Genomic DNA, 15878 nt, shown 5'->3' on the forward strand with positions numbered 1-15878 from the left:
TGTGGCCTATGTGCATTGTCAGTATGCTTGACTGTGTCACTGAAGTTCCGCTAACCAGAACTCCAGTGCTTATGCTCTCTCTACTTACCAAATTTGTCACTACACTTTAGTGACTCCATATTCCATTTCTGATTGGCACAATGCCCACCCCCCCTTTGTAGGTCCCCAGTATATGGTACCTTGGTACCCAGGGCATTGGGGTTCCAGGAGAACCTTTTGGGCTGCAGCATTTCTTTTGCCACCAATAAGGAGCTCATACAAATCTTTCATCAGGACTGCCACTGCAGCCTGAGTGAAATAGTGAACACACTATTTCACAGCCATTTTCACTGCACTAAGGTAACTTATAAGTTACCTATATGCCTAACCTTCATTTACTGAAGGCTAGGTGCACAGTTACTGTGTGTGAGGGCACCCTTGCCTTAGCAAAGGTGCCCCCATGTTGTCCAGGGCCAATTCCCCGGACTTTGTGAGTGCGGGGATACCATTATAAGCGTGCACTACATATATGTAGCTTCACAATGGTAACTCCGAATATGGCCATGTGAGGTGTCTAAGATCATGGAATTGTCCCCCCCAAATCCAAATCTGGTATTGGGGGGCCAATACCATCCTTCCTGGGGGCTCCACCATGGCCCTCCAGTATTGCCAAACCAGGTTTCCACTGCAGCCCCAGCTGCTGCCACAGACAGGTTTCTGCCCTCCTGGGGACTGGGCAGCTCAATCCCAGGAAGGCATAACAATGCATTTCCTTTGGGAGGAGGGTGTTACACCCTCTCCATTTGGAAATATTTGTTACAGGCTTGGGAGGGGTAGCCTCCCTGAGCCTCTGGAAATGCTTTGAAGGGCACAAACGGTGCCCTCCTGGCATAATCCAGTCTACACCGGTTCAGGGACCCCCAGTCCCTGTTCTGGCGCAAAACTGGACAAAGGAAAGGGGAGTGACCACTCCCCTGTCCATCACCACCCCAGGGGTAGTGCCCAGAGCTGTTCCAGAGTGTCCCTGGCATTAGCCATCTTGGATTCCAAGGAGTGGGGACCCTCTGGAGACCTCTAAGTGGCTACTGTCAGCAGGTGACGTCAGAGGCCCCTCCTGATAGGTACATACCTGGGTAGGTAGCCAACCCCCCTTTCAGGGCTATTTAGGGTCTCTCCACTGGGTGTTTCCTCAGATTCGGTTTGCAAGATTCCTCCAGAACTCCTCTGCATTCTCTGCTTCAGCTGCTGACTGTTGGATCAACCGCAGACTGCTCCAGGAACCGCTGTAACAGCAACAAAGTATCCAGGACGACTCCTGTGACCTGCAACTTCAGCTCCAGACAGCATTTGCAACAGTTTCCAAGGTGTGCATGCTCTGAGGACCGCCTGTCTTCACCGTGCACCAGAAGAACGGAAGGAATCTCCAGTGGAGTAACGGAGTCACTTCACTGCTCCTGCAGGCACCCTTCTTTGATGACAACCAGTACTCTGGGACTTCTCTCCTGACGACAAGCGTGCTCCCTGGAACCCAGGTGGTGGACCGAAATGACCCAGACTGTGCAAAGGTCCAGCTGTCCAAATTTGGTGGAAGTAAGAGCTTGCCTCCCCGTGCTGCGACCCCTGTGCACCGCGTCTTCTGGAGCTCCTTGGGCTTCTGTGCACTTCTTCCAAGAATCCTTCGTGCAAAGCGTAACCCAGGTCCCCAGCACTCCATCCTGTGACGCACAGCTCCCTGAGTTGTTCTCCGGCAGCATGGGACATTCTTGTGTAGTGCTGCGATGACCGCTCTTTGCATCTTCTTTGTCCCCGTGTTCTGGGACTCCTATGGGTACTACCTAGTATTCTGAGGGCTCTCTGAAGTGCTGAGAGCCCCCTCTGTCTCCTTGGTACGAGTTGAGACCCCCAGGTCCCTCCAGGGTCCAAGCACCTCCGTTTTGACGCAAACCACGTACTTGCTTGAACCAAGGTTTGTTGTCAGAATACAGGGATGCAAACAGCCTGCATCCAACAACTCGACGTGGTACATCTCCTGCACCAAGCAGGAACCCGCAGCCATCTTCTTTGGTGCACTTCTGTACTTTTCTTCTTAACAGAGAATCCACTTTTGCACCTTCTTCTAGGTTGGCAGGGTCTCCTGTCCATCCTGGACTCCTCTTCGACGTCTGGGCTTGGTCTCCTCTCCCCACAGGTATTCAGGTCCAAGAATCCATCGTTTGTTGCTTGCAGTCTTGCTTGGTTCTTGCAAAATCCTTTATTATGACTTGTAGTGTGTCATGAGGAAACTTGCTGTACTTTACTCCTGCTTTCCTGGGCTCTGGGTGGGGTACTTTCCTTTCCTCTTGTGTTTTCCTACACTCCCAGCGCTCCTCTGCTCACTACACTTGCCTAGGGGGGAAATCGAAATTCGCATTCCACTATTTTAGTATATGGTTTGTGTTGCCCCTAGGCCCATTGCAATCTATTGTATTTTGTACTGTTTGCACTATTCTATGACTGTTTACTTAACTACTACTAATGTATATATTGTCTATAATACTTACCTCCAGTATTGCCTCTAAGATATTTGTGGCCATGTGTCACTAAAATAAAGTACCTTTATTTTTGGTAACACTGAGTATCGTCTTTTATTGTGTATAAGTACTGTATAACTATAGTGGTATTGCAGGAGCTTTGCATGTCTCCTAGTTCAGACTTGGCTGCTCTGCTATAGCTACCCCTAGACTTAAGCTGCTAGAACACTGTCTACATTGCACTAGTAAGGGATAACTGGACCTGGTATAAGGTGTAAGTACCTTAGGTACCCACTACAAACCAGGCCAGCCTCCTACAGACCTTCCTCCCAAAGTCTGTAAAGTTATTCTGGCAGCCAGGCGTCCCTCCACCAAGACTATATATGCCTGCTGTTGAAAACGATTTGTAGATTATTGTACAGAAAGATCTATTGATCCTCTTTCTGACACTGTCTCTGATATTCTTCTCTTTATTTTATCCCTTGCGCAGCAGGGACCTGCATGGGTTACAATCAAGGGATATCTGTCTGCTTTGTCTGCTTTTCTACGGCTGCCTGATCAGCCTTCTTTGTTCAAATCACCTATTGTACCTAGATTTCTCAAAGGGCTTGTTACATATGTTTCCTCCTTTGCCCTTTGTCATGCCTCAGTGGAACTTAAATCTAGTTCACACCTATTTTATGTGCGCTCCCTTTGAGCCACTGCACAACTGTCCCCTCTGGCTGCTTACCTTCAAGACAGCCTTCTTATTGGCAATAACATCTGACCAGAGTGTGAGTGAGATGCAGGCTTTGTCATCCAATCCTCCGTATCTGAACAGTGTGTCCGGACAAGGTAGTGCTTCGCACTCGTGCCTCCTTCCTCCCTAAGGTGGTGACTCCATTTCACCTGGGTCAGGCTATCATCCTGCCCACCTTGTTTGCTCCCCCACATCCCTTTAAGGAAGAGGAGCGACTCCACCGACTGGACCCAAAAAGAGCGTTGTTCTTCTTCCTTGACCGCACAAAAGAGTTCCGGGTGGACAACCAACTCTTTGTGGTGTACGTGGGCTCAAAGAAAGCTCGGGCAGTGCAGAAAAAAACATTTCACACTGGGTCATTCGCTGTATTAAAATCTGCTACACTCTAGCCAAAAAACAGCCTCTTGAGGGCCAATTCCACCAGGGGCAAAGCTGCTACCACAGTGTTAGCATGAGGTATACCAGTCGTGGACATCTGCCAAGCAGAAACGTAGGCGTCTCTGCTCACGTTTGCCAAACAGTACTGCCTGGACAATCAGGTCTGTAGGGATGGGCATTTTGCCGGTTCTGTCCTGCAGGACTTTTTAGTCTGAAGTGAATCAATCTGCAGCCCACCACCAGGAGGTTATGGCTTGGGTATCTATTCTAAGGTAAGGAATCTACAGCTAGAAGCCTCTATTAGATAAACAAGTTACTTAACCTTCGGTAATACATTATCTGGTAGAGACTCTATCTAGCTGCAGATTCCTTACACCCTCCCATGCCTCCCCACTCTTCAGACTCATTTACTAGAGTTGAGGGCTGTCCCTTTCAGGGCCCTAGTTTTGCACAGACAAAAGTTGTTGTTTTCTTCCATGGTTCTGCGCTTCTGGTGTGGAGGTTTGTGGAAAAATAACTGACGTGCGTGCGTTTGGGTGGCACCTTTATAGGTGACCTCGATGCCATAGACGGCCCCAACTACGCCACGCAGAATCCAATGGAGCCATCCTGCGGCACACAGGGGTATTGCTCAGCAAAAGTTCCAGATTCCAAGCTGAACCCTGGAAATTCTAAGGTAAGTAATCTGCAGCTACATAGAGTCTCTACTAGAATATGCGTTATATTGTTTGCCAAGAAGGACAGGTCGTCGTGACAGCCTAAGCCGCACCCTCAGCATCAATGCAACCAATACCCCTCTATGATGTAGCTCTCCTAGTTCTCTAGTTCTCCCACCTCTGCCACATCAAGTCCTGCTAGCCAACAGGCTAACCACTGAAACTGAGCCGTAAGAATGTACATATCAAAAGCTGGGGCTTCTAAGCCTCCCATGTCCATCTGACATTTTAGTATGTCCAATGGAACTCGTGCCATCCCCCCCCCCCTCCCCCTCCCCCTCCCCCCCCCCCCCCCCCCCCCCCAGATCAGGTCTCGTAGCAATGAATTGAACTTCCTGACCCAGTTCTGTGGTATCCAGACTGGTAGATTTGTTAAGAAGTACAACATCCTTGGTAACATCATCATTTTTGCTAGTGCAGTTCTGGCCATTATCGGCAATTTCAGGAACTGACAGAATTTTACATAGCCCATCTGGGCTCTCAGTGCATTTCCCCTCTTTAATGTTAGTGGTAGAATGTACATATTATCACCTAAGTATTTGAAGGCCTGAGGTTCCTATATAACACCAATCTGCACAACTGCTCATGGAAGATCCTGCAAATCATCAGAAAGGGGATTCCCACTTCCAGTATACAGTAGCATATCGTCTGCATGTAAGGAAATGAAATGCTCAGTGCCTCTCAGAAGGAAACTCATCTCCTACTCCCTTCTTCTTTGCCACGCAGGAAACCTTTTCAACAGCCAGTGCGAAGAGCACTTGCCTGTGGCCTCCAGTTCCTACTTATACCAGTCTGATCCAGTTGCTGCCGTTTGACTATGTGACACCACAGCTGCCTGGGTTTTCCCGCTCACAATTCTTTCCACCAACAGAAGTCCCACCCACCCTAGCCTACTTATTGCAGGCTGCAGCACGAACAAACATGGGCGCACTGCTGGCGCACCAAAGGCAAAACCATCTGTGCCCATCCACGCCTCGACCTTGCCCAGCGCTAGGAACCCTTGCCTTACAATCAACTACAAAAACACGCTTAACTGCACCACCTCCATGGACTTGAACACCAACCTCATGGAGCACCTCCACTTCAAAATATGAATGGACTACAACGCCACCTTGAAGGGAACTCTCGCCTACCATCCCCGGAGTGGAATTCTACAACCACATTGCAGACTCACCCCCCCCCCCCCCTGTCCATCAGCTCAACCACTACATCTTCCTCAGAGACCTCAATTTCCAACTAGAAGACACCAGAAACCTCTACTCCACAGCTCTCCTTGACAGCCCAAGCAACCTCTGACTCCCCCAGCTCGTTCAAGGACCAAACTACACAACACTCAACGCCTTCGACCCTATTTTGTCCTCTGACAACAGGATCACCAGAACCCACACAGCCCGCTCACATGGTCTGACCGCTACATCATACATTTCAAGATACCCGCCCATCAATCCACCTCACCAGAAAAACTCAAGGTACCATCAAGAGACTGGGCAAAATAATCAAAGAAAACTTGACCAAGACCCTATAGGAACACCCAACCACACCAGGAACCTCAATGTCAATCCAAGCTCTTCAATAAATGGCTCACTAACTGAGCCAACCGCATCGCTTCCACCAGAAACAAGACCTCCAAAAACAAAAACCTCCTAACTGGTACCGGAATGACCTCAGGGAGTCCAAGCACCACTGCAATTAACTTGAGAGAAAATAGAGACTTTACAAAAACACCACCGCAAGATCCGCATACAAAGCCGCCCTCAACCTCTACCACCAACAACAACGAGACGCAAAGAAAAAGGCCGTAACTCTCAGACTGAAAGCCAGCCCCAACAACGCCAAAGAACTCTTCACCATTGTCAAGGAGTTCTCCAACTCCGTAGCTGTCGACTGCATCATCCCATACCAGGCACTCTGCAACGATCGCTCAAACGTCTTAAAACAGGCGATTGCCAGGATCTACAACACATTTGACCCACAGCATACAGCGACAAACGCCCAGCAGGGCACTTCCCTTATCGCTAAACAGCAGCTAAGCAAGTTGAAGCCCTCGCCAATGAAGACAATACAGCCCTGATGAATACCATTCACTCAGGATCTCCCTGAGAGCCAAACCCCCACTTCATATACACCCTTAGAAGTACCATCATCTCCCTGCACTCGCCACTATTATTAACACCTCTATTACCACCACCAACTTCCCGTCTTGCTGGAAAAGAAGTCAACGCCATATTGAACAAACCAACAGCAGACCCCAACACCCTCAGTAACTACAGACCCATCTCGCTCCTGCCTTTTCCAGCTAAAGTCATGGAGAAAACCATCAATACCAATTCGCAGACCACCTAGAACTTCATCATCTCCTAGGCAACTCTCAGTCCGTATTTACACCAACTAAAGCACAGAAACTGCCCTCATTGCGGCCACCAGTGACATCAGAAGCATCCTCGACCAAGGAATAACGGCCGCATTCTTTCTTCTCGACCTCTCCACAACTTTCAGTACAGTTACCCACAACTCACTCATCAAAAAGCTTTAGTCCTTGGGTATCCTTCCTCACAGACAGAACTCAGTGAGTTAGACTACCCCTCACACCCACACGCGCACCTCGGATCACAAGAAACTCATCTGCGTAGTCCCTCAAGGGTCCTCGCCAGCCCAACACTCTTCAACGTCTACATGATGCCTCTCGTGGACATTGTCAGAGCCCATGGCATCAACATAGTATCCTACATTGGCGACTCACAGCTCATCCTCTCCCTTATCGACTCAATCAGCACCGCCAAAGCAAACTTCAACAACCTCATGAGTAACATTGCTGCTTGGATGAAAAACAACTGCCTCCAGTTCAACCCAGACAAAATCAAAATGCTTATCTTTGCCAACAGCCACTCCCACTGGGGCACCTCTTGGTGGCCCTCCAAACTTGGTCCCCCACCCATCCCTCTGAACCATGCCAAGAACTTCTGAATCATCCTGGACACCAACCTCTCCATGAGCAGACAGATCAACACCATCGCCTCATCATGCTTCCACATCCTGCGAATGCTAAGCAAGATTTTCAAGTGGATCCCACTTAACACCAGACAAACAGTCATCTAGGCTGTTATCACAGGTAGACTTGACTATGTAAATGCCCTCTACTTTGGAATCCCAGACAATGTTCTTTGCTGACTTCAAACCACCCAGAATGCCGCCAGACTAATTTTGAACATCCCACCAAATAACCATCTCTCTCCACAACTCAACAATAGCCATTGGCTCCCAGTCCAGGAAGGATGTAAGTTCCAGCTAATCACCCAAGCCTACAAAGCTCTCCACAACACATGTCCAGCGTACTTCAACCACCACTGCAACTTCTAACAACCCACCAGACACCTTCGATCTGGGTCCCAGGCAAGAGCACAGCTCCCTCCCATCAAGAAGACCAGAAGCAGAGGACCCTCCTTTTCACACCTCACAGCTAAGACCTGCAACACCTCAGAATCTCCCCCTCCCTAGTGGACTTTTGAAGAAACCTCGAGACGTGGCTCTTTCAGATGCCCTACTCGCCACCTGGATACCCTCACAGGTGATTAGCCGTGCTCTACAATTTCACATAACATTGGGGAGAGCCAGCACCCCTGTCTTGTCCTTCTGTGTATCCCGAAGGCCCCAGATATACACTGTCCGGTTTGAACCCAGGCATCAGAGTAAATCAGTGCAACCATCTGTCCCACCCCAGAATCAACTTCATGTGTCACGTGACAGCTCTTAGATAACCCCAGTGTGTAGTGTTGAATGCTTTACGGATGTCTATGGACAGTGCCAGGGCTGTTTTCTGGTAATGTGCAGGCATTTCATCTAGTATTCTAAACAGTCCCCTAATATTTGATGAGGTGTTTTAATGGGGAATAAAGCTACACTGATCTTGATGTATTGGTGTCCAAAGGTTTGGTTGTAGGTGGTTAGCTAATGCTTTACTGAGGTTCTTATAGTCCAGATTTAGCACAGTCAAAGACCTGTATGCCACCATGTCTATCTTGTTGCTTTGAGGGTTAGGGATTGAAACAAGCAGAGCTTTTCTAGTAGTGTCTGGCAAACGGCCACTTTCGAATGCCCCTGTGTACATGGCAGCTAGTTTTGAGGCCAGTTGGGCCATATAGTTCGATAAAACTTCACAGTAACTCATCTATCCCTGGAGTTTATCTGCCTGCCAGTTCTTTAATGGCTTCTCTAATTTCTGTTTCATTAATAGGTTCCCCCACTGCGTTGTTCACTGGAACATCCAGTTGAGTCAGCGTCACCCTGTATGAAAAGGTCTCACCCTCGTCCTCTTGAACTGGGGCATGTGCTGCATACAGCTCTTGATAATGCCAAACAAGCTTATGTCACTTGGAGATGCTGAACCTCTCTTTCAGTGTTTTTGATCCGGGTGATCAGTCTACTCTTGCCTTGAGGCTCTATCAGCCATGGCAAAAGTCACCCCAGCCTACCTCCCTCCACGTGGTTAGAGTTTAGTCTCTGTACATCAGTGCCCTCATCTGCTCCCATACAGTTGCATGTTTTTCCCTCTCCGTTGCTAACCTAGGCTTTATTAGGGCATTCAGCAGGAGGGCCTTTTCCAATAAATATATATCACCCTCAAGTGGAATCCGCTCTCCTTCCAGTGATTTCCTAAATCATGCAGATTGCCCTGTGCAGAAATCTTGCACTACTATCTTTAACACTTCCCATCTGTGTTAATGTGCTATCCCATGTTTTTATGAAGCTGAAAGTACTCAGAGATCGCTGTCCTCTGGGGTTTTCTAAACTTTTCCTTATCAGGATAGGATATCTACAAACTCAATGTAGGGATTGGAGCCCTTTGATAGCCCCATTCTACCCTCATAAGGAATGGCTTATGGTCCGGGACAGTGCTGTCCAGATACTCCATGTGCGTAATATTGTTGTTTAAGCTAGTAATAGACCTTATCCTGTCATTTGCAATGGCTATCTGTCCAAAACAAATAATGGAAATCTGTGTCAAAAGACAGCATTTACAAAGTGTTATGGAGACTGTCCCGGGTAACAGCTGCAGGAGCCTAGAGGGCGCACAATCTAGAAAGATTATTCATTTCCCCATTCTGGCTAACGTTCATGTCTGACCCAGAGCCTGTCAAGAACCCACAACCCAAGTGGCTCAGATAAAAATACTCGGCTATATGTGACCTGACAGCAGTATAATGTATAACAACCACCTGCAGTAATCCATTGACTCTCTGCTGTTCCATCTGGCCTCTTGAGGTAACATAGGCCTTTATGAGTCGGCAGCTAGTTGCAGTATAACATGCAGAAGCAAAGGTGCTTCTCCCATTGTTCCTTCTGAATCTGAACTTTTGAGGTCTGACACACAGTTCTTGTCGCTGGGAGTCTTTCTGCGAGAGCATCCTAAAAAAGGTGGCTGTTACCAGTGACTCCGCTCTCTCTCATTCCATTTGGTCTTGAGGGGGTCTCTGGTGGCCCGCTCAGTCTCAGTGTCTCTGTCTTTGATGATTCAGGGGCAAGGCCCTTCTCCAAGCGGAGTCCTTCCCAGCCCTGTGCTTTTCTAACCATTAATTTTAGCCAGGCCGACAATAGCTGTACATATTTCAGATTCATTTCCCTCAGTGCTTTTTTGACCTCCAGGTAAGAGGCCCTTCTGCATTGTATTTCCAAGGTGTAGTTGGTGAAGATGGATACAGAGGCATTTTCAACCTGGAAATGGCTCTTCATGCGGGATCTTTGCAATATGAATTCTCAGTTTCTGTAATGCAGTAGGTGGCCATCACTGGCCTCGGCATCTCACCCAGCTGTGGGAGTCTAGCAGGTACTCAGTGTAGACTTTCCAAAGCAAAAATGAGTGACAGACCCTTGAGTGCCACCTGATGAGCCAGCCACTTTCCTGAAAACCTACCACATCAGACCACTCCACTTTCTCAGGTTGTCCCACCACTTTGACGTCATTCTCCTGGTTGTGCCCTTAAGCATTCTCAGCCGGCTTATTAAGTATGTCTACTATGCCGCAAGCTCCTTTTCCTGGCCTAATGGCATCTCCTTAGTCAGACACACTTCACCGAATACGCCTTCATTACATGTGACCCTAGCAGCCAATTTGCAGTGATCATCCTGCAACACCCCTTGTCTATATAATATTTAATTGTTTTGTGCTTTAAGACTTCACATGATTTGTTGATGGTGTCCAGTATCTGACTCGGAGACACTAGGTTGCCCTCTTCAGCTCCTCCTGCCCTGTGGAGCAGAGGCCCTCCCCAGATGTGGCGGAAAACTATCTGGTCCCAATCTGCTGCAGTCGCCCACGCTCTTCGTGGCCAGCTAGATGTGGAGGTGTGCAGTGCTCAGGAGGCTCCTGAATGGCCGTGTGGTTGCCTCTGTGTGGTCCAGATCACCAGTGCATTAGGCCGCAGCCTCGCAATGGACTGCTAGCAGCCTACAATTTGTACCTGTTCAGTAGGGGAGCCAAACAGAGGGCCTGATTTAGAGTTTGGCAGAGGGCGTTACTCCGTCACAAACGTGACAGATATCCCATCCGACGTATTACGATCCCATTATTGCCTATGGAGATCGTAACATGGCAAACAAGATATCCGTTTTGTTTGTGACAGAGTAACCTGCCAAACTCCAAATCAGGCCCAGAGTCCCCAGTTGCCAAAGGCCCTTCATCAACAGCGGAGCAACACCCCCATCCCCATAAACTACAGCACCAGTTCAACATTTTCCTCGATCCTGGGACCACTCACCAAAACAAATCGGGGGTGGGAAGTGACTTGGGCTACTCCACCTTCAGCCTTCACATCCCTTTGGTAATCACTGTTCTATTCGCTCAGGCCAGGGCATCTTCCTGCTTACCCATCCAACCTAAATGAACAAGCCTCCGGGCCGCAACTATTGTCTCCAGCGGGACCTCAGAGTCAGGTACCCAAGGAATGAAGCTATGCTGCGTCTCATTGCTGCCCACACCCATCCAGTCCAGAGGATGTGAACGCTTAGCTTACTGCTCAGCTGCTTCCAGATTCTTCCTGTCTTGGGCGCTTGCCTTTGCTTGCTCCCCCCCCATGCAGGTCAGTGTCTCTTGAAGCAGTTCCGTACACTTTCAGCACCTTGCCACATTCTCTCCGTGGACACCCACCTTGGCACAGATCTCACCCACCCAGTCCTGCAAGCACGGTTGTGCAGCTCGCTGAATGCGTTCCGCTACTCATCTTTCCTTTGCCTCAGTCCTTCTCCTCCTTATTCCTCCATGTTCAAGGCACCTCTGGGTAGCCAGCCATTCGCTTCAGCTCTGTTAATGTGCCGGATGGCGCAGGATTATAACTGGAAAGGCTGGAGCTCTGGTTACACATCTGGTCAGCCATCTTCTGAGGCCACACCTCTTAATTGAAGGAACTATAACTCTGATGAATGGCAAATAATTAATAATAAAATTGAAAAACAAATAACTTTGGCAAAATGTGTAACCTTGCCTTAGCTTATATGGCTTTCACAAATGTTCCATGTTTACCTAGTGCCTCAGAAAACCTCTTGCTCTGAACAGTGCTGTGCAAACCCAAGTGGCCTAATTGGAGCTTAATAGTGCCCTAAATAAAGTATTGAAAATAAAAAAGCATCCTCTCTCGCCAGAATGATGGATGCATCAAGATTTATCGGTCACAATAAATGAAGGATCAGTTCTTCCCTGCCTGGGATAGCTGACATGAGGAAGCTAGAAAGCATTAGCGGGGCACAGCCTTAGCACAGTGGAGCTGCTCTGAATATGTTCACATTATTGCATAAAATTTCAACTGTCCAGATATATATTCCATAAAGTGTAAGCAGGTATAGATGCATACTTATTATTTAATTTTGTAAGTAAATGAAAGTCTTTAAGTTTAATGCATTCTAAATCTGAAATTTAAGTAAGATGGGTGTTGCTTGGATTTTAGCCAGGGAATTAAATTATCGAATGTATCTGGTTTGTCAACAGATCGTTTGGATATTCGGGCAGCCAGGATTTTGCTGGATAATGACCATTACGCCATGGAGAAATTGAAAAAACGTGTTCTTGAGTATTTAGCAGTGAGACAGCTGAAGAACAACTTGAAGGGGCCCATCCTTTGCTTTGTGGGTCCTCCAGGAGTAGGGAAAACCAGTGTGGGACGGTCAGTGGCGAAGACTCTGGGCAGAGAGTTCCATAGGATTGCACTGGGAGGAGTCTGCGACCAGTCTGACATAAGAGGCCACAGGTAAATGTTTTTTTTTTTTTTATAAATTCAGTTTAATGAATTGGTGGCTTTAACTGCTAGAATACTGCCCATTTATATGCTGTACATGCGGTTTATTTTGCTTATGACTAATAAATAGTGTTCTTGCATATGACTTGAACTCGTAACTAGGTCAGACAGCGAGTGTTAGTAGTTAAAAAAAACTCAACTGAAAGGACGTGCACATAGCTTGACTCAAAACCAAATTCAGCCCTCCCCAAAAAACTGAAAACTTCAACTAAAATTGGGGCATGGTTTAGTCCTCCCCCTTGATATACCTCCATAAAAAATTGATGTCCAGAAATTTTCATTTTTGATTTGTGTTTTTTGTATTATTAGGGAAGTAATTTATCTTGAGTAGACATTGGTAATCCGGGCCGTTGTTTTTGATTTTTTTCTGGACGACATTTTTAAAAATGGCAGATGTGTTGCAGTGATGATGTAAGGTTTCAGGAACCGTGAGATCTATATACTTCATTTTGATGTCAGAACATAGGTTTTGGAGATCAAGTAGTCTTATAGACACAGAAAACAACTCCTCAGAGCAACCGAAAATGGTGGCTGTATAATGTGTTTTAGTGGAAATGTATTTTAATATTGTTTTGTTTCAGGTTTTCCGTTGATTCAAATTAGTAAACATGAGCAGAGCAGGTGGTAGCAGAAAATCTTTACCTCCTGACAGAGTGTTGCCAACTACAAAATCTGAGGACTCGATCAACATAAAAAAATATGTCAACTAATCTGAAAGAAAAGCTAACCTCCACTGCAACTGGGCAGAAGAGAGTTTGAGATGCTGCAGAAATATGGCAAGACAAAGTTCACAAAAGATTGAAACTGATGGGTGAAGAGAATCAAATATTTTATCATTGTAACAACAAGCAATAAAAGTCGTATACAATGGAAAAAAGCCTGAAAAAAAATAGCCAAGAAATAGCATAAAACTGTGAATCACAACAAGAATCTGAGGGGGTCATTTTGACCCTGGCGGTCCGAGACCGCCAGGGCTAAAATGACGGAAGCACCGCCAACAGGCTGGCGGTGCTTCTTGCCCTATTACGACCGCGGCGGAAGCGCCGCGGTCGCACCGCCGGGGCCGGCGGTGTACCGCCACTTTAGCCCCGGCGGTGACAATCCGCCTGGGCAGCACTGCTTGCAGCTCTGCCCAGGGAATTACGAGTCCCCGACCGCCAGCCTTTTTCTGGCGGTATGAACCACCAGGAAAAGGCTGGTGGTACGGGGAGTCGTGGGGCCCCTGGGGACCCTGCACTGCCCATGCCACTGGCATGGGCTGTGCAGGGGCCCCCTGACAAGGCCCCATGCGGCTTTTCACTGTCTGCCATGCAGACAGTGAAAAGAGCGACGGGTGCAACTGCACCCGTAGCACGGCCGCAACACCTCCGGCTCCATTTGGAGCCGGCTCCCATGTTGCGGCCCCCATCCCCGTTGGGCTGGCGGGCGGAAACTTGGTTTCCGCCCACCGGCCCAGCGGGGATGTCCAAATGGGCACCACGGGAGTGCGGCCACATTGGCGGCCGCCCGGCGGTTACAGCTTAAGTTATAATGAGGCCCTGAGTCTTTGAGAAAGCAACACTAATCAAACGCAGTGCCCATCCACTTAGAAGATTGATGGCTACCTCTTGTCCACTTCCATCAACTGATCAGAAAGTAGAGAATCTAAACAGCAAGGTGAATGTATTTGCAGCAGATTTGTATGCCCACCCAAACTGCATGTGTGCATCCATTCGAAAATATCAATGTACAATGAGCTCCCAGCAGCAACGCAACCACCAGCCTTAACTTAAGTTTGCAGTCTTTGAAAAAGCAAATGAAGTCTTAAAGCCACTCTTAAGTGCTGGCTACGGGTTTACACTCAGTGAAATCAGAGAAATAATGGTCAACATTGATGAAACTACATTGATCCATGATAATGAAATTCATATTTTTCTGGTGAGAATGTACAACAGAATTCATTTTTGTCAGTCTAACAAAAATAATGAGCCACTTATGGTGTTCGCAGCTGATTTTACGCCTGAAGTTCTTGCTGCCAAAATACGATCAAAGGATTCTGTAAACTCAGAAGGAACCATTTTAAGAAACATTCTGAAAGATTTTGATTTTAGATTTAATGACAAATGTTTTGATGCCCCAGAACTCCGCAAATCATGGGAGTCGATAGGAATACCTGATGTTGTCTTAACATTTTTATATCATTTTTTAATATCAGCAAAGCAAAACTGTTAAAAAAACGAAAGTTCTAGAGTTTGGAACAGAAGCCGACAACATTGATGGTGGCTTTGAACATATAAGTGAAGAAGTGGAAGACAATCCCATGAACCGATAGGCTTATGTTGTGCAAATGTACTGTCTTTTCCCAATCATGTTTTATGAATTACATCACAGCAAAAAGAAACCTCTGCTAAACATGATGACTTCCCATGCAATCTAGGACAAGTGCAAAAGTAGAGAGCTAATCACTACAATGAATGGGATTGGTATACCAACAAGTTATAATGACATAGTACGGAGCAAGAACTTGTTTGTAGCTCATGCTGTAAAATCTTGTGAATCTAACAGCACACCACTTCCAAGTCACTTTACCAGGAAAGGATTTACAATTGTTGCTCTTGATCATTTTGATTTTGAAGACAGCTCTTCTTTGTCGGGAACATCCAGCACATATGATGCCGCCTTGGTGCTTTTTCAAGATTGTACCAATAAAGTAACTGTTGAAAAACGAGCTGTGTCACCTGTAGGCATAAACAAATAAAGCTGCAAACTTATAACCCAACTGCCTTGCCAACATGTGCAGAATCACTACAAGCCATCAACACATCCCAGTCTAGTAGAAAGTTTCAAAGTGGTCGAGGACATGGATCTTCTACGTGATGCTGTAGTCCGCAAAGCTGATTTAATTGAATTTATCATATCGCTTATTTGGTGCAGACTGTATGAAGAAAAGCCAGTTCCTCTGTGGGCTGGAATTCATGCTCTGATCTCCCAGAATAACATCCCACTGAAGAAGATTGGGGTTTTACCATTAATACCATCTCCACTCACCAATTACGTAACAGTATACACAGCTCTAAACAAATTTTCCAAAATGTGCATGCTCAGCTTGAAGACCAGCCTACCCTGCCAATTTTCTTTCATGAAGGTGTTTTCCGTATTGTAGCCGACATTTTTATGAACAGACCAGTAGAATTTGATGATCTTTAGCCAATGATGGGTGTTTTCCACATGACAAAAGTTGCGTTGCAGTGCAGTGTGCAGGAAGTTATCTCCGTGGATGTGGCATTAACAATGA

The 15878-nt window shown here is 47.0% G+C and overlaps 1 protein-coding gene across 1 annotated transcript in view; it reads left to right on the plus strand.

The window, feature by feature from the left end:
• Positions 1-15878, plus strand: part of LONP2 (lon peptidase 2, peroxisomal) — an 885840-nt gene that overhangs the window by 278263 nt on the left and 591699 nt on the right. Inside the window, exon 7 of the mRNA XM_069217806.1 lies at positions 12298-12556. Within this exon, the coding sequence (XP_069073907.1) occupies positions 12298-12556 (259 nt within the window). The remainder of the gene's footprint in view (positions 1-12297; positions 12557-15878) is intronic.

Source organism: Pleurodeles waltl, chromosome 12 (assembly GCF_031143425.1).
Source record: "Pleurodeles waltl isolate 20211129_DDA chromosome 12, aPleWal1.hap1.20221129, whole genome shotgun sequence".
Lineage (NCBI taxonomy): Eukaryota > Metazoa > Chordata > Amphibia > Caudata > Salamandridae > Pleurodeles > Pleurodeles waltl.